Source organism: Gouania willdenowi, chromosome 5, assembly GCF_900634775.1.
Source record: "Gouania willdenowi chromosome 5, fGouWil2.1, whole genome shotgun sequence".
Lineage (NCBI taxonomy): Eukaryota > Metazoa > Chordata > Actinopteri > Blenniiformes > Gobiesocidae > Gouania > Gouania willdenowi.
This window is the reverse complement of record NC_041048.1, coordinates 15,848,604-15,872,467: the sequence shown is the minus strand read 5'-3', so window position 1 is coordinate 15,872,467 and position 23,864 is coordinate 15,848,604. Positions and strand designations below refer to the sequence as shown.

At 37.1% G+C, this 23,864-nt stretch overlaps 1 protein-coding gene across 3 annotated transcripts in view; it reads left to right on the top strand.

The window, feature by feature from the left end:
* Positions 1-16,541: 16,541 nt before the first annotated feature.
* Positions 16,542-23,864, top strand: part of LOC114463030 (semaphorin-3F-like) — a 66,502-nt gene continuing 59,179 nt past the window's right edge. Inside the window, exons 1-2 of one of the 3 annotated variants that reach the window (XM_028446253.1) lie at positions 16,542-16,870; positions 19,470-19,624. In XM_028446253.1, the coding sequence (XP_028302054.1) occupies positions 19,513-19,624 (112 nt within the window). In that variant the 5' untranslated portion in view covers positions 16,542-16,870; positions 19,470-19,512. The remainder of the gene's footprint in view (positions 16,871-19,469; positions 19,625-23,864) is intronic. The other 2 variants (XM_028446252.1, XM_028446251.1) reach the window with 2 other exon arrangements.

Genomic DNA, 23,864 nt, shown 5'->3' with positions numbered 1-23,864 from the left:
AGCCATTACTTACATTTCTCATGTACACACATCTTCCATGGAACAGGAGAGAAACACACACATGCAGCACTGCAGCTGGTCAACATGCAACACACTCTGCTCATGCATGCAGCAGGAAGAACTCTGCCAAAATATGTTCCCCTTAAAGGGCTAGTAACAACATGACTGAAAGTGAAACTAAACACTTATATAACAGGGCTTTCCTACAGTCACAATATAAACATCCACCATTGTTTTAGCACAACTTTCAATCTGTGACAAACACCAGGAATGTCACTTAGGCAGTGTTTTTGGGGGCACATTGGTAATAGATGAGAACAATTTTTGGATGAAATATGAAAATGTTAAGATATCTGTTATGCAAAACATTATGTATAATGTAATTAGTTAATTATGCTCAACGCAGTTTGTCGATGCAGAGGAAGGTGGAGGAAAAAAGTTCTTATCACAAAAATAAGCTTGATTCCCAAAAGTATGACTTTGCTTAAAGCTGATATCCGGAGTTTCTGAGAAATTAATGTTTATGTACAGTATGATTCTTTTGAAATGCGAAAAAAAAAACCTAGCTAGTAGGTGAGTAACGATACACAAAAGTCACGATTCGATACGTACCTCGGTTTTGAGGTCACGGTTTGGTTCATTTTCTGTACAGTATGGAACAAAATCCAAAACATAAATTTGCTTGTTTATTCGAAACTTTCATAAACCAACAATGTATTTAACATTATACAGAATGTAAAGTTAAAAAATACAATACTTGTAAAGTGCTGCCTGGTAATAATATTCTCTAACAAAAAATACATAAAAAATGATAGAAATAAGCTCACAGCTTGTTAACAGCTTTTAACAAACAGAAAGTACAGCACAGTTCCAGCATGTACAGTAGCCCTTGGTTTAGACCTTCATATTTTTGGCCAGAAAAATGTACTTGTCCACATTGTCTGCAGTAAGTGCAGATCTGTTGGCAGTTACAAATGCAAAACATAAATTTGCTTGTTCATTCAAAACTTTAGTACAGAATATGAAAATAAAGTTAAAAAAAAATACTATACTGTTATAAAGTGTTGCCTGGTATTAATAATATTCTCAAAGAAAAAATACATGAAATGTTATTAAAAAAAATAAGCTCCTCACAGCTTGTTAACAGCTTTTATCTGCTGCTATAAAGACTCTGATGGCAGTTGTTACAGCTTTAACCAGTCAGCTGAGTTTGCACTAAGGACGTTTTCTTTCAGTGATATTCACACTCGGGTGAGTTAGCATGTTTGTCGTGTTTGATCTTTAGTACAGAAATTACTTTTCATTTAACAGACTTGTAAAACAAAAGCATCAGAAGCTAAAATATGTTTTTTTAATGTAAGTTGTTTTTTTTTTTTTTAATTGTTTGGTCAATAATTGTCTTTCAAATGTGCTTCAACAAAATGACGATCCACTTTTTATTTATGTGTCCGAACATGAAGTTCCCACTGGGGTCAAAAACTGACATGAGGCCAATGCAGCTGTCATTCATTTGTTAGTTTGCAGTCAGACTCGAGCGCACACACACTGTTAAACTGGCAAACTAGCCTGGCACCTCTGTGGGTGGTAACCAAAAAATGAAGTATTATGTACTGTATGTTGTTGCTTTGTGCATTGCCTGTTTTACATCCAAAAAAATGGCATCTGAAAAATATTTTAAATCAGACCTGCAAAGTGTTATTTGAAGTAAATCAAAACCCAAAATTAACTTTCTTTCTTTTTCGATATTGTAACCTATTAAGTGTAAAATAGTTAACAGTTATATGAGACATTAAAATGAGCTATGCAATAAAACACTGCGATATAGGAATGTATTAGTTCCTGGAGCTGAAACAACTTTATTCATGCACAGACATGAAAAGCGTGATCACACTGAAATAAGACTTTAACCTAACAGGTGAGTGATACATGGGTATCTAGGGTTAGCATTCTTTCTATTTTAACACATTTTCTTCCAGATCACAAAATAATGTTTTGCTTATGAACGTGCTATGCATGAACTCTCTTTACAAAGTGCATGGTGCAGTGTGTGGCTCACTTCCATCCCTGGGGTTTAGATTGAAATGGCCGCCTTCGTGCACTGAGCGTTGTCTGGCAAAATGTTGTGTCTTAAAATTAGACATATTTTAAAAATCAATTTTATACAATAATAGTGCATTTTGAACCTGAGATGAAAATAATACCACAGAATGGAGACCAAAAGAACTATCAATCATACTTATAGCTTTGTATAATTCACTTTTTTTTTTATAAATACTGTAAGGGAATCTGAAGAGGTTAAGGTCTAAACACTGTATATGACAATTCAACATCTTCAGAGTAACAACAATTCATTGTACACTTTAATCACAACCTACTGCACTCTGATCTATTAATAAATCCATTTTATAAAAAGCATTTTTATGTTTTAGTGATTTAATTCATTTATCTCCTACATTGATTAAACAATGTTACATTTGTTCTAATCAACCCCGTTACACAACATAAATGAGTATGTCAAATGGAGAGGTAATCTGAATTATGATGTCAGGGTCTTGACAGCAGCATGTTTATTTAGTTTCCCATACATAAGGCTGTTCACGGTCTTTGGTACAAATGTGTTAGCATGGGGTGAAGGCCCCTGCCTTTGAGCTGGAAAAACAGCCCCCACACTCCAGGGAAAAGGTGGAATAGAGAAAGTCTACTACCACCTGCCTTTTAACTCAGCAGGTGTTTTTCTCTCCCTGGGTTTGAGGTGGATGTGAATCGTTTGTTTCTATGATTGGAGAGCCAGGGGTGAAAGGTTTGACCAAGGCTCGGGGGCACACGCATGAGAGTCTGCATGGACCCACTTGATATGCTGTGGGCTCTCAAGGGCCAGAGAGGAAAAGGACGAGGTTTGAGTCTCAGCTAATCTAGTTGGCAGATGACTGACGTCTCCCTGTCCATCAAAGTGTGACCTGGGGCCTACTTTTAATGAGATCCATTCCACATGACAGGCGCCACCTCTCCCTGGGCTGTCTGTCTGATCACCTCCTCTGTTCCAATCACATAGCTGTCTACATGTGTTGCTGCTTTACGTGTGTGTGTGTACATGTGTGTATATGTGTATTTAGTGTGTGTTGTGGGTTAAAAGCTTAGTGTGTCTGCCACTGAAAAGAAATAGAATTCCCCCATCAAGCCCGAGTCACTTGTAGGTGATGCTTGGTGACGTTTTAAAGAGCTTGTTAGAAATAAAGGAATCTTTGCACAGTCTGAACAGGTTTGCACCCTTTTCTACGGCGGCTGAGACACAACAACAAATTTACAATTTTGAAAACAAATGCACATAATTATCTAAAAAAAATATATATATAGTAAAACTTACAATTTACAATTTTATAAAGAAATACACAAAATTATCTAAAAAAAAAATACAAATAGTAAAACACTTTTGCAAATTCCACACCAAATTTACAATTTTGAAAACAAATACACATAATTATCTAAAAGAAATTACAAATAGTAAAACACTTTTATGAATTACACAACAAATGTACAAATTACACAACAAATACACATAATTATCTAAAAAAAAAAAGATACGAATAGTAAAACACTTTTACAAATAACACAACAAATTTACAATTTTGAAAACAAACACAATATTATCTTAAAAAATACACATAGTAAAACACTTACAAATTCCAAAACAAATTTACATTTTTGAAAACAAATACACATAATTATCTATATTATAAAAAAAATTAAATAACAAAACAATTTTACAAACTCCACAACAAATGTACATTTTTGAGCAAAACACTTACAAATTCCACAACATATGTACAATTTTGAAAACAATTTTACATAATTTGCTTAAAGAAATACAAATAGCAAAACACTTTTACAAATGTTGAAACAGATTTACAATAGAAACTTTACAACTTTACAACAACTACTTCCAGAGTCTCGTATCCTCCTAATTTTTTATGGCATTTGTAAATGTGTTTTGCTATTTGTATTTTTTTTTAAGATAATTATGTGTATTTGTTTCCAAAATTGTAAATTTGTTGTGGAATTTGTAAATGTGTTTTGCACTTCTCAGCCACCGTACTTTTCAGTGTCATTTAAAAAAACATTTATTACTTTGTGTTTTTATTTGGCACTATAATTCCCTCCCAGTAACTTCTTCTGACACACCCCTTTTTCTTCAAATGTCCCTCCCCTTAGGTTCCCGTATTACTTAATCCTAATCCAAGCCCATGATCTCATTTTTCAACCCATCTTTCTGCATTCTTATTTTTCCTAAATCCCACTGCATCCAAAATATTTAGCTTTCACACCAAATGATGAATTTTTTACAACTTTTGTTTTTATTTTTGAAAATGCATCCCGATTCCCATCTGAACTTATACTGTACCATAGCCTCCTATATCACAAGCTAGCACCAACTAGGCTGAAAAACTATTGCCGCTACTCATTAGTAGCAACTGTTCCCAGTACTACAGCATAAAAAGGTCACAATTATGCAAATTGATGTATAAGGTGTAAGAAAGCCCTCACAATTAAAACCACACTGACATACAGTCATTTTGATGACTCTAATGGTAGTTTATTCTAAAATAATATGTTGAGGTCTATGTCAAATGACACATTACTGTATTCAGATATTTTGTTTTTTAATTATTATATTGGATGATTAAACCAATGCCAATGATTATTTTTAAGCCAATCCTTTATGTTTTGGATTTACAGATAGAGGCCGTTCATTGGGCCTCTATCTCCTGCACAAATATGCAGCATTAAACATGTTTCACCATGGTAGATGCTTAAGTTTTTGTTTTGTTCTCTAATTATTAATGAGTGAATGAAGTTTGAAAAATTCGCCTTCTTGCGTCAGACTCCGTCACATGCCTAAAGGATAAAAGAACACGCTTCAGTGTTTCTTTGGCTGTTGGTTTGCATCAGAAACACATCGAGCTCTGATGTCGTACAGAACTAGTCTGCGTAATCTAAAAAAATGAAGGGACCTTGAGAAAAAAGCAAAACATTGAATATAAACAGACCTGCACTCAAGGAAACCTGCGTAGGGACTCAGATTCAATCTTGAATAATGCACATCTGATGAGCTGCTTTCCATGTGGTATGGAATAATGAAACAATTGTTTCTGTGTGCTATGAAAAAAAACAAACCTCCAATCAAAAATAATGAAAAAATTGCAAAATACACACACACTGCTTGGTTACTTCATCACAGCGGACCTCAGCAGCCAATCTTACAATACAAAACACATTATGTGGCTGATATTTTAACACAGACAGGACAATGGGGGTTAGATTACTTTGGCTCAGAAACGCTCCTCCAACAACTGCTTGGCTTGTGGGCTCTGTTGAGTATTGGAAGCCAGATGTGCCCATTACTGGCCGCTGGCTGTGGCTGGACATTGTTCCATGTGATTGGCCATAAAGCTGTCATCATGTTGTAATATCCAAGTGAAATGTTCGAAAAGTATCTGAAGGCGTGTGTGCACAGTTCTACAAGACAAGAGTGATATCATTACTGCTGAACTTCTAAACCCAATGTCATCATTTTTGCCCCAAAGATCCAAACTAAGACTAAAACTAAGGTACGACTGCTGAAGATAACACCAATGATGTATAAAAGAGAACCAGTAAGGTCAACCACAAACAGTGTTAGGAGGCGGGAGCACTGATGAGAAAGCAGACGGTGATAAGACAGGACCACTTTCTTCTGGGATTGACTTTGGAGCCACTGACAGTTGTGACATCCCGTCCAACAACATTTCAACACTTAATTGAATTGTGAACTAAGCCACCAAAGAAAGTCATAGTTTAGAATCTGCCATTCTGTCTCCAGACTGCTTATAGTGATCCTTTACATCCCAACTGTTGCTGGAAATTTGAGGAACAGATGTCACGACAGATTTGCTATTTTTCTGCAGAGCTGAGAAAATTCCAGCCCCGTATTTTTTTTTTGCTTGTTTTTTGTTGTTGTTGGATGAGTTCATATGAATAGTTTTTGTTATAAGGATTTTTTTCACATGAAATTTGTTTAGTGGTCACTGATTTATGTAAATTATAAATTATTTATAAATAAACAGCAACTTTTTGCAACATTTAGCAACAAACCATGTTTAATTTTTTATTTTATTTTTTAATGTTACTTTTGATCAAATTTACAGCAATATTTGTGAAATTTGGGATCTTTACTGTTAAATCTAAATCTAAATGTTTAATGTTAAATATTAAATGTTAAATAAAAATGTTAAATGTTAAATCTCAATTTAAGTATTAAATCTAAATCTAAATGTTGAATCTAAATGTTAAATGTTAAATCTAAATGGCACAGGTGAAACAAAATATTTCACTAATATGCAAATTCACCGGAATGAGCATTGATTTTTGGTACTATCGGTGAGTTTGCGTATTAGCTAAATATTTAGTTTCCCCCGTGACATTTAGATTTAACATTTATATTTAGATTTAACATTTATATTTAGATTTAACATTTATATTTAGATTTAACATTTATATTTAGATTTAACATTTAGATTTAGATTTAACATTTAGATTTAGATTTAACATTTATATTTAAATTTACTATTTATTATTAGATTCAACATTTATATTTGACATTTATATTTATTATTTAACGTTTTGATTTAGATTTAAATTTCACAAATACTGCTGTAAATCAGTTTGCTGTTTATTTTAGCATACACAATTTTACAATCAGCGCCTCATACTGATTTAATATTTTATACATTCCTGTCTTTATATCAGCGAAAGGAGTTTTTTTTTTTTTTTTTACAGTAGGTGAAATCTTGAATTATTAAATCTTCAATTATAACAAATAATTTGGTTTGTGTGAGTTCTATAAAACCTCCTACTTTCTTTGTCTTTTTTTAACGACCATAGACACATCAACCTTGACAAAGTGACACACACACACACACACACACACACACACACACACACACACACACACTTGACTGTTTGGTCTCGATCTCTCCTATGTCATTTTAAATTCCTGGGCCACCTGTTCCACAGACTCATCAGAGCGAGTGATGACAGGAGGATGAGACGGGGAAAGGGGAGTGAGGGAGAGGGTGAAGGACAAGGGACTCAGCATAGTCCAGATAGATGAAATAAAGAGACAGACGTTGTAAAGATATATTTGCAGCACTGTACATACAAGCCTGCTTGGACACTTACTGTCCTGTCCTTGCTGGCTGGCCAATGAAAATAAGATAAGAAGTTTATGGCAATGCTACTGGTTTTGTGATGCAGTGTGGTGGAGAATCCTGTCAGCAGCATGCTAATATGCTGTAAGAAAGAATCTCAACCTTTGTGCTTTCCAACATGTGCTATAAAAACATGCTTGAAGTAAAGCTGTAATTTAAAAAAAAAGATCTAAATTGGTCATTTACATGGCCCTGAAATAATTCTTTTTGAGTATTCCGTCAATTAGAGTCACACTTGGTAACACTTTACTGGAAGTTTTATACTGGCTTTATAAGGCTGACAATATGTTGTCATTATTATGACATGACACCTTTCATTAGCATGAATAAGGTGTCATGAAGGCTATCATCAAGTGTTGTTCGTTACCCTAACCCTATCCCCTAACCCTAGCCCTAGCCCTAGCCCTAACCCTACCTAACCCTACTAGATCCCTCCACCTAACCCAAAAAATGCCAACATAGGTGTCATTATTACTTAATGACAGCCATCATGACACCTTATCCATGCGAATGACAGATAATGACAGTGTAACGTCAGCCTTATGTATAAAACTTCAAGTAAAGTGTTACAAGCAAATGTATTCATATAGCACATTTCATTACACCCCATGCAATTCAATGCGCTTTACATGATTAGGAAGTGCAAGAGAAAATATGAAACAGTTTAAAAATCAACCTAAAAAGTCATGACCTTGAGTACCTGATGGACATGTTTTATTGGACATGAACAATCCAGGACTTGTGACTATCACAGGGATTGGGTTTCACTTACATCACCATTTTATTCACAACAAGAAAACAATCATAAACACACACACACACACACACACACACACACACACACACACACACACACACACACACACACACACACACACACACACACACACACACACACACACACACACACACACACACACACGTTTTCTCTCATCCAGATGCCTCTAGAGTTTATCATCCACAAGGTGACAAGATTGTTTAACACTAATCTCTTCTTGACTTGCTGCTTATCCAACAAAGACAAGAGTTATAGTAGTAATAAAAGAAAGTAACTCGTGCTTTCTATTGGAGCTTGACTTTCAAAATAAAGCACTCTCGCGTTAGTTACTTTGTTGCACTCATACCCAAATTATGTGTTTTTGCAGCTATACATAAAGAAGAACCAATGTGATTGCACGTCACACAAAAATAAGATCAAATCCACGTCTGCTGTGTGTAGGACGTTTCTACTGTCTTCCTCCTGGGATGAAAATCTGCTGCATGATGAAAAATGCATCAGTCACTGTTTTTTCTGTCTGATTTTATTTTCTCTGACAATGTCTCCACGGATAACTGTTCTTATGCAGCTCACTACTTACTGAGGCTACCTGGTCATAGAGGATTGATTTAACTAAACAAGTTTTATTCAGCATTCTTGGGGTGGGGGGGTCATAATCAGGAATAAATAGGCCTACTTTTAGTACCTAGGGTGTCCGATCAAAGACATTAGACTGGGATCAAATACCAAAGAAAAACACAGCAAACACAGTTGAATCTAAAATAAAAGACAAATTCTTGATCTATAATCTATGGTAGGATTCATTTAAGAGATTCAATGATGGATAAAGTGTAGCATTTATGTTTATTTTTTCAAGAAGAGCCACACATGAAGAAGACAAAGAGTTGACAGTGAGCAGTGTGTTGTTCACCTCTGGTCAACACTAGAACAGTAGTAGGGTAAGTCCACCGGCCAATCAGCACACAGGAATAGAACTTGTGCAGCCATAAGGAAGCAGTTCTAATTCAGACAAAAACATTAATCGACTGTCATCCCCCTCCTTCTCCCAGGACATGTGAACCAGATACGAGACAAACTTGTCACTTCTTCTTCTTCTTCTTTAAAAAAAGAAAAGAAGAGGCATCTGTCCCATTTTTAGCAACATAAAGCTTCAGCTGAGTCATAGTCGACTCTCCGACAAAAGAATAGGGAACAAATGTAACTCAAGATGTGAATATGTAAAGCATGGCATGGCTTAATAAAGACAAAGTTACAGCATTCAAAATAAATCATGAATGATCAATTACAGATTACCCAGCATGCCATCTCTTGATATTTGCTGGTGTTGCACTCGTCCAGTGTTGCTCAAAATCGTGTTTCTTTAATGTTGACATTTCTTGGCTTTGTGCCAGGCTCAGAAACACACTGCCAGGAATCCCGAAGCAAAGGCTCCACTTCTGTTCTGCCAATGATTTTGTCCTCCAAAGCTATTGCTCAAATATTTATGTATTTATTAGGAAAACTCACAGAAAAATGGATGAATGCTCCAAATAAATAGCAACCTACTCATCTTTTAGTTGTTTTCAATGATAAAATGATTTCTTTTGCACACTAATAGCATAACAAATATAGTGTATGCTTAGTACAGGTAAATGTGATACATTGAAGCATTGAAATACATATTGGTAATGTATAAAAATTAAATTTTCCACAAAATATTAATCTACAAATCTATAGTGAAATTTACATGTTTATAAAGTTATTTATGATTTGGCTACATCAAAATGTTATAAATAATGTTTTTTTTTTATGTATTAAAGAAATCAAACAATGGAAAAAACATTTAAGAATAACAAAACAAAACTTTTAAAAGAATACTAATATACTGTATGAGCAAATGTAGGTTTAAGATTTTGACTCAACTGATACCACCATAATTAATTGAAATGAAAGAAAACAAAACAGACTCTCACACAACTTGTACGTATATAAGGTCGTCTTTATACTTTAGCACAGGCTTCGCATCCTTCCATTTTTTTTCTCAGTTTACAGGTTTTTGTTGGAGGTATGCCTGCACAATCCTGTGTTATCTTTTCCCATTTAAATGCTAATGAGCATGCAGCCACACCAGTCAAAGCGCTGCAGAAACACTGTGAATTTTTAATATCTTATCACACCAAAAGGTAACAGCTCTCCTGGTGAGGTGATCGGACCTGTACATGTCCCCTCATTAAATTCCACACGATGGACAATTCCCTCTGAGAGCATGGGGTATAAGGCCATTTACTGTGTGTCACAACATCCTCAACTCTGTGTGTTACCAGCAGCGTGTGTGCGCTCACATCTGTCTGTGTCACTCAGACCCAGACAGATGTGCACAGCGGTGAGCTGCTGCACTTGTTTCTTCACCTCATCAGTAATGAACAGCTGTTAATTGCCTTCCCATCATGGGTTAGGCTGCAGGACGGCGGTTAGGTTGTCACAAGGCTGTTAATAATGACTTTCTATGAATAAACGAGTCATTGGTGGCAAGAGGTTAGAAGTGAATATAATTAAACTTATATTAAAAAGGCCTCTGCCCTAAACTGTCTGTATTTCTATTCCCCATGGGCACCTGTTTTCATTAAAACTGTCAAAGAAAAATATGGATGTAGTTGAAAAATGGGCCATTTGTACTGTTGTGTTGCAGTGAATATTGTTGAGTGAAATCACAGATTGCCCAGCGTTGCCTTTATACCCCGCAGGAAAATATGAACATGTTTCTATAGATGTGTCACAATGTGTACATGTGGAGATTGGCTGCGTGCTTGGAATGATCCACTTTCATTATAAGGCTTAAAGCGAACACTTTTATCTAACACATGTACTTGGTCTCCTCCCTGTAGAAACAAAGGCTTTAACATTACATTTCACTGACTGTTGTGCTGCTGTGGTCTGTCTCTGATTGGGATCTTTAGTTTAGTTTCAGAATTATCTGTCACACCGTCCCCCGTCACCCCCCCCCATAACCCCACCGAATGGATAACTGCTGGAGGAAAAAAAGCTGGAAAGCACCGGGGACATTCATGACGGCGGGCGCTTTTAAAAGCCAGTATTCAATAATTGCTTTCCTCTTGTCTCACGCAAGTGACAGATGGTTCGGCCACCAGAGCCCTGAAGATGGGAATAATGTTGTTGATTAAAAAGAAATATGGGAAACAACATGCAGCTGTGTGAGAGCGAGCAGAAGACAGAAAGAAGAGGAATAGATACAGCTGGAAACTGGAGGACCTCCAGTAAAGGCACTGTTAAACTGGATGGGTCCACATGCATTTGCATTGATGGGGAAATCTTTAGAGAAAGCAAGTATGTTGCTAATTTACTGTTCCAGTAGTCCAGATATATTAATAAATAATGTTTTAAAAAAAAGTTTAGTGCCCAGACCAGCCTTTAAAAGCCCATCAACATACAATTGCAAGGAAAAGTTGTAAACACTGAATTTACTGCAGTTTTGCATAGATTGGTTATGAAATGTGTTTCAAAACATTAGATGTTTTTTCATTACCCTTGGAAATGCACAAAATCTAAATAGCACATTAAAAACTGGTAATGGAAACCTGAAATTCAAAGAAAAAAAACCCCCTCAAATATTGCCAAAAATTTGTTTGACACTTTCATGAGGAGGTTTTTCAGACGTTTTCATATTGAAATGTATCACTAAAGTGCAGTGGAAACACTTTTTCTGCAATTAGACATCACAGGCTATGAGGTACCTGGTCACATGACCACTTTCCTTTGAGAAAACATGGCGCGGTACGTGTAGACAGGAGAGGAGACACAAGCTGGGTTTCCATTACATATTTTCGCAAAACAAAAGCAATGTTTCTCAATGTCGACAAAGTATATTTGCACTTTCAAGGTGTTTCCATTGAAGGTTGTTTTGGGCAGTAGTCTCATGACTCCCGTGAAATCTCTGTGAGACTTCACTGCAGGAAGACGGACGCTCAGAACCTCCTTATAGCACTCTGTATTCCTTTGTTGTATAATGCTAACAAACGTCCCGGTCTCCTCGTCTGTCTACACGTACTGCGCCATGTTTACTCGGAGAGAAGTGGTCATGTGACCTGGTACGTCACGTTCTGTGATGTGCATTTGCGGAAAAAGTGTTTCCAAAGTGCTTTTGTGACACATCTCAATATCGAAATGTTTAAGATTCCTTCTCATGAAAGCGTAAAAACATTTTTTGCAATATTTGAGTGTTTTTAGAAATGCAGGTGTTTCCATTTGTTGCGCTATTTAGATTTTGCGTATTTCTAAGGGTGATGGAAACGCACCTTAAGACATTTCTGAGCATTATACTAAAAAAAATATTGCTGCCACATTAGACAGCAGACAACAAAAGAATAGAGTGTCATAAGGAGGTTTGGAGCTTCCTCTAGCGAAGTCTCAAGGGATGAGATTTCACGAGAGTCACGAGACCACCCAAAACCTTTAATGGAAACACATTCAAAGCGCAATTATACTTTGTCAAAGCTTTAGATATATTGCTTTTCTTTTGCCAAAAACTGTAACGGAAACCTGGCTAATGTCACTTTAGGTTGAGGTTGGATCAGTAATGTTAAGTTTTCAAGTTCACCAGTTTGGTTCTTTTAGTTTCCCCCAGTTTGTGTGTATTGTTGACTCTATGACTACAATGAACTGTCCTTGTGTTGTCCCTGCAATAGATTGGCATCATTTGCATGGTGTACAGTGGCTGTAACCCAATGTCATGGACTAAAGCTCTCTGTGAGCTAGTACAGGCCACTAAAAATAGTTGACTGATGTGGTAACAATGACAAAATGAGGAGGAAATCCAAACCGAAAATTGCTCTTTCTGTTTTCTGCTCGCCTCAAGATAACACAGCTATAAGGCAAATGTAATGTGCCTATGACTGCATGTACTGTAATTTAAGCTACTGCGTGTATCATTTATGGAGTAATAAGAAAGCACACTGAGTGTCAGCTGCGTTGTGCGCTGACTGGATAAGAAGCAAAATAAGCCAGTGTGATCTGGGAGGAGATCAAGTGAGATTAAAAGATTTAGGGCTCCATTTGCCCATGAATATCTGATGCCTTTCTGAGGCGCGAGCCGCTGATCCCCTCTCAGGTCACTGAGGTATTGGAGGAAATCTACCTTATCTGGATCTGTCCTTTTTGGTGATCGTTTCCGTCGTGTGATTTCAAAAAATATTTTTTTTCATCTGTTTGCACTTTAGTAAAAAATATTAAAAAGTGGTTCATAAAATTTTCAAGCAGGAGTGCCTGTGCCATGTGATGCCATCACAAGCAGGAAGTGAACAGTTACTTTGCTTAAACTAGACTTTTAGCAACTTGGACAGACGGTGTGATGAATGGATGGATGGATGGATGGATGAATGGATGGATGGATGGGTTGTAGATTTCTCACACTAAATTTTAGAGTAGATGTTAATGCTTTGAGTGCCAGTTGAGTTCTTCCTCCACTTTTGTTTTGTTATTTCATGAGATTTATGGCACAAGAGGAAAACACTAAACTTGAATTTTCAACACAATCACAATCACATGTAACCTACCTATAGAGTCAATTTAGAGACTCCAATAAACCAAGTATGAATTATTTGGCTCAATGTGAAAAACTAGCATACAAACTCTGCATAAGGCAAATGAGGGTTACATTTATTACCTCTGAGCTGTGATTCGGCAAGGGTATTATGAAATACATAAATAGGACTTCTATGACAGGAACTGGATTGCCTAATCCCCCCAAAAGATCATCTTTATCCCGAGGTTTATAGGTTTTCAGAGCATCATATTAATTAATTTTGGTGCTCAACAAGATGTTAGTTATAAGGAGTGGGACAATATACAAAGTTCACAAGATGAGACAATATACAGTACTGGGCTCACGGTAATCATACGAGACGATATATTTGGGAAGAGGAAAAGACAAAAAAAAAAAATGCATTTAAAAAAATAATACTATTATTTGACTATCTCTGAGCGTACTTGCATATACTGTACTCTGGGTATAATCTATTCAACTCAAGTGAACCATTTTCAAACCAGCGTAGTCCTGTTTCAGGGTTGTTTCAAGTGAATATAAAAAATGAAATAAACAATAACAAGACCAATTTTCCGAATATCTATCTCCTATCTCCTTTCCTATCCACTTTTCCATAACCCCTTGGATGGCATCAGGGGGTTAAGGAAAGGTGTTAGGAGGGGAGTTAGGAAAAGGCCATCACGTTTGTTTTGACAATCAGACGCACTTCCACTAGGTGACGTAATAATCTGACGGCTGCAAAGGTTAGTGACGTCTGCTGTGTTGAAAAACTACAATTTTCCAAAAATGGACAACTAAAAGCCCATTTACATCACTTTCCGCTGATATAATCTAAAAAATCACAAGGTTTGAATGTAAATCAAAGGAAAAGAGGCTACCAGGCTACGAGGAATAAAATAAAACTAAAAGAATGTTACATTGAGAATAGTTGCTCACACTCACCTTCCGCTCATAAATATGAATTATGTTGAATAATTCATAATGTGCCCCGCGACCCTGATAAACGGGAATAAGCGGGTATGAAGATGGATGGATGGATGGATGGAAATCATAATGTGGCTAAAAATGTCTCTGATCCCTTTTTATGTCAGTTATAATCTGATAATATGCCTTACATATAAGAAGAAATGGGTTTTAGATGATTTATTTAAAGTTGTTTAAGGCATGTTATTGCATTGGTAACTTACATCTCCGTCCCTTGTCAGTCATTGTGAGTTTCCGTAAGCGCTTGGGTGTGCGACGTGCGTGTGCCTTTAAATGTCGCCGCAAGGAATTGTGGGTCAGCATTATCTCGTCTCCTTTGGTAAAGGGTACATCAGTGTTTCCTAGGGTAAAGGAGATTATAAAGGAAGTATTGAGCCTCTTTTCCTCAGCTTAAAGAAATTTGAACGCTCTTTATCATGGCCACCACTTAAACACTTCCAGGGGTTATGGAACAGTGGATAGGAAAGGAGATAGGAGGGACTATTTGGATGCAGCCATGATGTCAGTGTCTGTTATGTTTTGTTTGTGTGTAGCCTTTTTGATCTTTTTTTTGTTTTTCTGAGTCTTTGTTTATTCTGTTTTCAAGTCTAGCCTCTTGTGTTAACTCTTGTCTTTGTGTTCCCAGGTATTCCTGCTCATGGCTCCACCTCCCAGTGATGTCAGTGGGTTTGGGGTGTGAGTTATTAACGAACCTCATGTTTTGCACCCAGGTGTGGCTCGTTCCCAATCAGGGCCCCCTGCACTATTTAGCTGACTGCTTGGACACAGAATGGGGCTGGTTTGTCATCAATAGCTGTGTTTCTTATATAGATTTTGGCAAAATAAAAACAATATTTCTAAATGTCGACAAAGTATAATTGCGCTTTGAACGTGTTTCCATTGAAATCTGTTTTGGGCAGGAGCCTTGTAACTCCCATGAAATCTCTACCCGCGAGACTTTGCCACAGGAAGACAAACGCTCCAAACCTCCTTATGACACTTTGCATTATTTTGTTGTTTCACGCCGAATGTAGCAGTAGTTATTTTTAAGTATAATGCTAAGAAATATCCCAGTCTCCTCTTCTGCGCACACATACCGCGACATGTTTACTCGGAGAGAAGTGGTCATGTGAGCACATACGTCACGTCCTGTGACATGTATTTGTGGAAAAGGTGTTTCCATCGTGCTTTTGCGACACATTTCAATATTGAAACGTCTGAAATTCCTCCTCATGAAAGTGTAAATTTTTTTTTAGTGATATTTGTGTCTTTTTTTAAATTCAGGTGTTTCCATTACCAGTTTTTTTTGTGCTATTTAGAATTTGCGCATTTCCAAGGGGCTTGGAAACACAGCTAATGTTATCATTCTCATGTACTGCTGTGTTTTGTCCCATGCTCCCTGGTTTCCTCGTGCCTTTTTGTAAGTTTTGGACCATTAAAGACGGACTCTTATTTTGAACGTTATGCCTGCCTGCTGCCTGATTCTCTCTCTGTGCTTGGGTCCGCATCCACAACTCTGACCTGTGACACATGAAGTATCTATTTTTCACCAGCTATCTGTGACCCAACCAGTACAGCTCCAGCGACCTACTTTTGTGTCCCTACCCACCAGTTGAGAATCACTGGTCTATGAGGTATTTGTTTTGAATGACATGTGGATTACTTTTTCAAAATTCGGGAATTCTTATATGGCAATAAAAAATAATGGCGGGATACTAAAAATGATTGACAAGTGATTCAAATTTAGAATGAAGAAAAAAACTTAATCATCATCGTCGCCATCAGCGTTAAGCAGCAACCTTTCTTGGAGGGTTTTAAGAGCGGCTCCATTTAATTACAGTCTCTATGAAATGGGTGCGGTAATCATGTCAGAACACATGACATGTTCATTGACTCAGAGTTTGTACTCATGCGGCCCCCCTGGAGTGCACGCTGATGCAGAGCAGAGCCGCGCATCAGGGAGGGATGCTGGGAGTGCGCGGTGCCCTCCCCCATGGGTGTGTCCAGCGCCGGGAGACCTCCGCTCTCCACCTGCGGGAGCCGCTCCTCCTCCGCCGCACTGCCAGTCGAGCGCTGCTGCTGAACGCACCGCCTTCCACTGGGGATCACAACTCTGCTCTGAGAGGGAAATACTCCACACTGCTGATGCCGTTTAAACATCACTTCATTACAGCGAACACGTCAAGTTCATTAAGATCCGAGCTTTGTTGGACTCTGTGATAATTCGGGCGGGATCTGCAGCGGACGCGCGGACGCGCTGAGCGGACAGAGGGAGCTCCAACAGTGTGTGGATGGTTATAAATGGTGACCTGCTGTGATACAGCTTTTACTGGACTTAAGTAGAAGGTAGGTCATGATGATGGTTGCACATTGATCCGCACCAGGTTAGGAAATTAATCCTTAAAAAAAAAAAAAAAGGTTTCCCTAAATAGCAAAAAAACACATTTGTGAAGTCTACTGCACTGCAATAAAACCTGTGCATTTCCATGAGTAAAGCTTTGATGAAGGATTTTATTTTTAAGTTTTAAAAACCATTATAGCCTGCGTCTTAAATGTTAGTAATCAAATCAAATCAAACTTTATTTATATAGCACGAGACGTGAAATATGCTTCACAGTCAAAAACTCGTCCTCTCAACGAAGATCACTTGCAAATTAAAGATACTGTACACAAATTCATAATAAAAGCTCAACATGTACATAAAAAAAAAAATATCCACATAAAGTAGATCACACAACACACGGAAAGCAGGCATCAACATCTAACCATAAAATGTTGCAAAAAGTGGAGTTTTCAATTTGCTTTTTAAAAGTGTTTAATGTAGGAGCCCCTCTTACTGTATGTCTGTAATGGTATTGTTATCAACATAGCTACAGTAATCTGCACATTACACATCATTTGTTGCCTGCTAATCTTTTTTCACATGAACACTACCCAGATAGTTTTCATAAAAACCAGCCCAGGATGACCCCAAACAAAAGAATATGATCAATAAGTACATATGACTAACTTGGTATTGTGTATTTTTGGAAATATTGTTAAAAGTTCTTTAAAAACAAAGGGAGTTCTTGTTCCAGATGGTATGTGCAGTAAATTATTTTCCAAACTGTTGCAACACTATACTAACACAGCAATATGTATACAAGAAAACAATTTAACGCACAAATCGCAGGTTTTAAAGTAAAGAATCTGTGTTTGTTTGAATTTGATCTTTTCTCGTGTGATGCCACTCTACATCAAAAGCCTGTCAGGTCCTGCTCTGATCCCTGTGACAGGTAGAATCACCAGATACTGTAATAAATGACACGTGGTTCATGTTCAAGTCCCCATAACTCAAAGCCTGCTCAGTCTTTATTTTGGTATGGGTCTGCTTTGGAGTTGTGCCTTCAGGGCTCAGTGTGGAACTTGATCTTAAACCCCGACTGACAGTTTGACCCCCAGCCTTAGATCCACGTTTACAAGTGGGCTGGATCGGTGACATGCATGAATAATTACAACAATGTGTCCCAGCTAAAATTGTTTTGTTGTTACCAAACTTCAGCTACATAATGTCTTTGCCTTCAAACCTTGTTTTGTTTTGGGTTTTTTTTTTTTAAGGTGCTGGGGATTCTTTGTGATTTGTATTTCATATTATTTTCAGCTTTCTTTGTAAATGCATGTCAGTAGTACACATTGGGATTTATTGTGAGAGCAAATATCAGTGTGTTAACAATAGCACGCAAAACATTCAATAACAATGATTAAACTGCAGAAGATTTTCTTGCAATTTAACTGAAAAAAAAGGAAAGTTATGAAACAACCGAATGAACGTCCAAACCTAGCAAAAGCAACATTTAGTTTATTTATAATACAGTATAGCAAAAAAATATATATATGTATATATAATCTGCACATTAAAAAAAACAAGAATATCAATAGATATCAGAGCCAATGGACATTTGAGGTTTTAATCAGAAAGTGTATCAGGATATTTTGCAAGAACTGTTAACTGATAATGCTCAATAGTTAAAACGTTTTAATTTTGTTTTACTCAACACAATATATCTATTGACATCACACAAAAAAAGACAAAACAAAACGACGAAAACCCTGAACACAATCATAAACAGAGGTGTAAAGAGTACGGATATATCCTACTACAAGTAGATGTACTGTTACTTGATTGAAATTGTACTTAAGTACAAGTAGAAGTAAGTCATACAAAAAATACTCAAGTGCAAGTAAAAAGTAGCTCAATTAAATGGTAGTTAAAGTTACTAGTTACTTTCACCCCCCCCCCCCCCCCCCACACACACACACACACACATTTATTTGTGGTATACAGTAAGCATACAGTAAACATCTCATATATATAAACTTAAAAAGGAAGAAACCAAATCTTGCACAATTGGAACTTAATTTATTTTCCATAAAGGCATCTGTATGAAAAAAAAGGTTTGTCAAACTGAGAAAATAACCAGCTTTCAATGCTGTTTTGGCGCGGTGCATTACGTTTAATCTGGTGGGTCGACTTTGATGTGAGGCATTTGATTGTTGTCAGGTCATTTCATTTTCTTGTAGTTTCATAATGTCCGTTGATAATTTTGAAACAAAAAAATAATAACTTACTCAGCAACGATTGGGTGTAGAAATGTAACAAATGACTTTATTTCTTTTAAAACACAGTACAAGTAAATTTATGATTGTACCCAGGAAAGCAACTCAATTACAGTAACACAAGTACTTGTCATCCGTTACTTTTGCCTCTGATCATAAACCATCCCTGGCTTTGATCACTTTCTGTAGCTTTGCTTTATATTTGTATTTCTATATTTGGGAACAAAAGCGCCACAAAATACAGACACACACACACTTCTCTATTATTGCAGCTCAGTTGAGGTACTTGGTTGGCATTTGAAAGCACTTGCTTGATGTTGTGTGATGCTCATCTATGTTTGTCCCCCAGCTCTCGTCTGAAAGAAGGACCCTTCTCTGTTAACAGAGGGACAATGCTGTGGGACAAGCTGTGCTGGCTCATGGCCCTTCTGGCCCTATCATCAGGAGCCCTGCCCCCTTCCAACGAGCCCCTGTCTGCCCCCAGGATATTCCTTTCCTTTAAAGGTAAGGCACATAAATTAAGGCCAAAATCTGTTGTACCCTTTTTGTGTGGTTTCATGTTTTTCCACTGAGTTGCAGATTGGATTACTGGTGTAACGCTTGGTTCTGTCCTCTGTCTTTGTTTCTTCGTTGTGTTTGATTCTAATAAGGCGTATATTGGCACCAGACCGAATTTAGGTCTTGGCAAGCCTGGCATTTGTCCTCCTGGTGCTTAACAGTGAGTTTGATTGTGTGATTGTGTGCAAAGAGGCCTGATGGGAGGGATGAGGACATGTAGCGCTGATTGTCCTGACTATTCAGTGCTTGAGAATATGTCTTCATCTAAACGCCTGGCTGCTATTAGTTCCCCAAACAGGCCTTTGTGCGACCTCGGCTCCCTTCTGAAATCAAGTCAGATTTAACACTTGGCTGGACATGCACTCAGGGTGCAGATCTAGGATGTTATGAATGTGAGGCAGTGCCACATGAGACCCCTTGTGTGTGTGTGTTGTTTGTGTGTGTGTGTGTGTAGTGCAGTTTTTGGGCTGTAGATGTTTCTATGACATGTAACAGTTTGTGTTTTACTGCAGGCTCTCTGTGTCTAAAGAGTACTTCAGAAATGACATGATGTTTTTTGATTCTTGTCATGATTTCAAAGGTCACACGTATAGCAGATCCAGATCTCTGCTTAGAAGTTAGCTCAAGTGTTCACAGAGGACAGTAAATCATGCTTTCATCTTGTAAGAACTCACTTTCTTTGATCTGCTCTACCATTTAAACAACTACAAATAGTATTAGTAGAACAAAAAGGAATGTTTTCTCAATAGATAGTGTAATTTCTATTCCAGACAGACGGAAAAATGTGCTTTATCAATGAAATTTTGTCTCTTTTTCTTACTCGGCTTACAAAATATGGGGTGTGTTTTCTAAGTTTTCCTCCCTTTTGATCCCACTTCTTCCTCTTTGTTTAATCAATTTTACATGCTAATAAACTTCCATTCTGTCAGTAATTTATCTATATATACTGTATATATATATATATATATATATTTTTATTTTTTTTTTGCATGACTTTGGAGGGTATTTTATGCCTATGAGTGCAACTTTGGACAGCAGGAGACCAAGAAACTCACCAAAGTGAGATCCCCTAATAGCAGTGATTATCCCTGAGATCCCTGGGAATGCTTTTATATATATGCTCCAGTTATTACATTTAAGCTCTATGTCGAATAAGAGTTACAAATCCCCATAATGTATTTAATGATTTATTTTGAAGGTTTAACAAGCATTTCAATGACGAGCAAGCCAAACAGAGCAGTTGCATGCTGCCAGCTGTAGCAGCTAAAAGAAACAAAGGTTTTTGTTCTGTGATGCTTAATTTGCTTCTTTTGACCCAGCCAAAGATATTTATCCAAAAAAAGGTTACACAGTATCACTTTTCAACCGATTATTTGCATTTAATGAAGCGGGCGGAGATCATCATGCTACGTTTGGCAGAATTCCAGTTTTGTCATCGGAGCTCTTGCACTGTCTTTGCCTTCCAAATAGTTGCCCTCTGCCAAAGCAGCAGTTCGTTATAAACATAGCTATAGCATTTCTTTATGTATATATTACTGTACTGCTTGTATTTCTTGTCAACAGTGTGTGCATGTCCGTGTGTGTATTTGTGTTGTAGCTCCCAGCAGAGCAGTTTTTGAGCTTTGTAACATCAGAGTTGGATCAACATTAAGTCAGTTACCTAACAACCAACAATATTTATGTTAATGCATTTTAAAATGAGACCTACCCATTAAGACCTGGAGTTTGGCACCAACAGACCCTCACGACCATGAACAGGAATAAGCGGGTCAGAAGATGAATTAATGAATGAATGAAGATATTTGAACAGGACCCAACCATCCATAGCATTCAACTACTTATACATAGAGTAGACTTTTAACATGTTATAACCTGTAAGTCGAGCACAAGTCCGTAATCATAGCTCACAATTTTCGAGCATCATCGTTAAACACAGTATCACTGAGCCTCCTTAAATGTAGTTTGTACACTTTGGAAGAAAAGTTTAATCAAAGCTCTGGTTGAAATCTGCATCTTGTTGGCTTTGTAGGTAACAAATGTGACCCTCTGGTGTGGGTTCAAAGATACAGAACATGGATGAGTTTGTAGGTTTTGTTGCCTTTTATTGCCCGGTATAAACAGTTCTGTTTAATTAGTTCCGGTGCACTCCGTTTAGCTCCAGTCAGCTGCTCCTCTGCAGAAGTGTCAGGTCAGTCCCTTGCTACAGACTCTCTACTCGCCGTTACCTTGAATTATAAAACAGGTTTGAAGAATCACATGCACACTCCTGTGATTAATCACCCACAGAGTCCTTCCCTGAATCTCCTCACTGTCCTTTCTGGATGCCCACCTGCACCTATCACATACTGCCCATCAACTTATACCTGGAAATCATCCTGATGACCCAACCACAAATTGTCATGCGATATTGTCCACTCCAATGTGTGGAGTTTTACACTTACTTCCCACAGGTATTGACTTTCAATTTTGCTGGGGCATGGAACTTCTTCACAGTTTTTTCTTTACAGGTCTAACACCCCCCAAGGCTTCCAGCCATACAGTATTTTAAAGGGGAAAATCCTGCTGAGGCTTGGGGAACCTCCCGCACTACGAATAACAGAGAGTTAAGCCAGCGATCCCAATTACATTCATAACCATTAATGAATGTAATGATCATGTTGGGCTGGGCCAATTTTGCCTAAAAGAGAAATCTCCGATTTTTTTAAAGAAAAAAATCAAGTTTCGTTTTGATGTTTTTTTTTTTTTTTCAATACACTTAAAAATGACTGCAGACATCAGATATGTTGTCAAAAGTGCAACTTTATTGCTGTGAATGTCCTCAAGAGTTAAAATGCATAGAACAAGCCCAAAATAAAAAGTAAATGAGGCTCTGTCATTCAATAATTTCAAACTTTAACCCAGGTTTAAGTAAAAGTGTAACAGCAAGTTCACAGTAGCTTAAGTTTTCTGATTAATAAATCAGATAACTACATATTTTATAACATATAACATTACAATTAAAAAAAATAATAAACATCCCTTAGCATCTCAGCATAGTACGAATAGCCTACTCAAAGGTTAATCAAATGTAAACAAAGAGGGGGCTGGCTCACATCACCCTACGGTAACCAACAAGGACAGAATGCGAAAAAGTCCGAAAAAACTGTGGTGGGAAAATAATAATAATAATAATAATAATAATAATAATAATAATAATAATAATAATAATAAAAATCATTTATTATCTACAAATTCAATATATCACACACTGGTCTGAATAGATTTAATATGTAGAAATTCGTACAGTTCTTTAAATGAGTGTGACATTTTTGGGAATCCCAACATGGCAGATGACCTAAAACAGTGCCTGTACCACACTCTTTGCAGAGATGGCTTCAAAATATGAAATGGCTCAAATTTTGTTTCTATACAGTCGAATGCAACCTTCATTTATTGGAGGGTGTGCAGAGGCGCCTCTGAAATGGCCGTCAGTTTAACCAGCCGATATTTAGGACAGGAAATGTCAACACACATATACCTGGCCAATAGAAATGGGCCATCACCCTGTGAAATGTTTTCCAATATCCCATGAGACCAGCCTATGCATATCATGTTAGGTAAACTAAAGGTTTCCACACGAGATAGAAACAGCCATGTTCTGTCAATAAATCTTAATATTGTATCTATTCTTTATGTTTGCATTTCCAATGACTTTTTTATTGCAGGTGTGAATACCAACCTGACCACTAAAATGCAGTTTAAATCACCAAGTATGAATTCCAACTTCATTGATCTTTAACTCTATAAATGTACCGTTGTGGTAGATTCTGTTGATTCACGGATGAGAGGTTGCAATTATTTGTTCATTTTTATTAAGTTTTTAATTTTATTTTCAAATTGATTTTAAATTTATTAAAATGTATTTGAAATTTCACACTTTGGAGTTCGATCCCACGAGGCTGAGGCCAAGTGGGATCGAATTTTGAGTGAATTCGACCTGATTTTTTTCCCCCCACAAAGCAGCTACTGATTATGCTGAGTTATTGTTGACTCTGATAAAGTTCAAGTTAACAAACGGAGGCTAACGCCAGAGGAATGTCCATACAAAGGAAGGAAATCTACTTCAAAAGAGTGGGAAAAGTAGCACCAAAAAATAAATAATTCTATAAGTAATAAAGTAAGCTGCACATGATTTCAAACAAAGTAA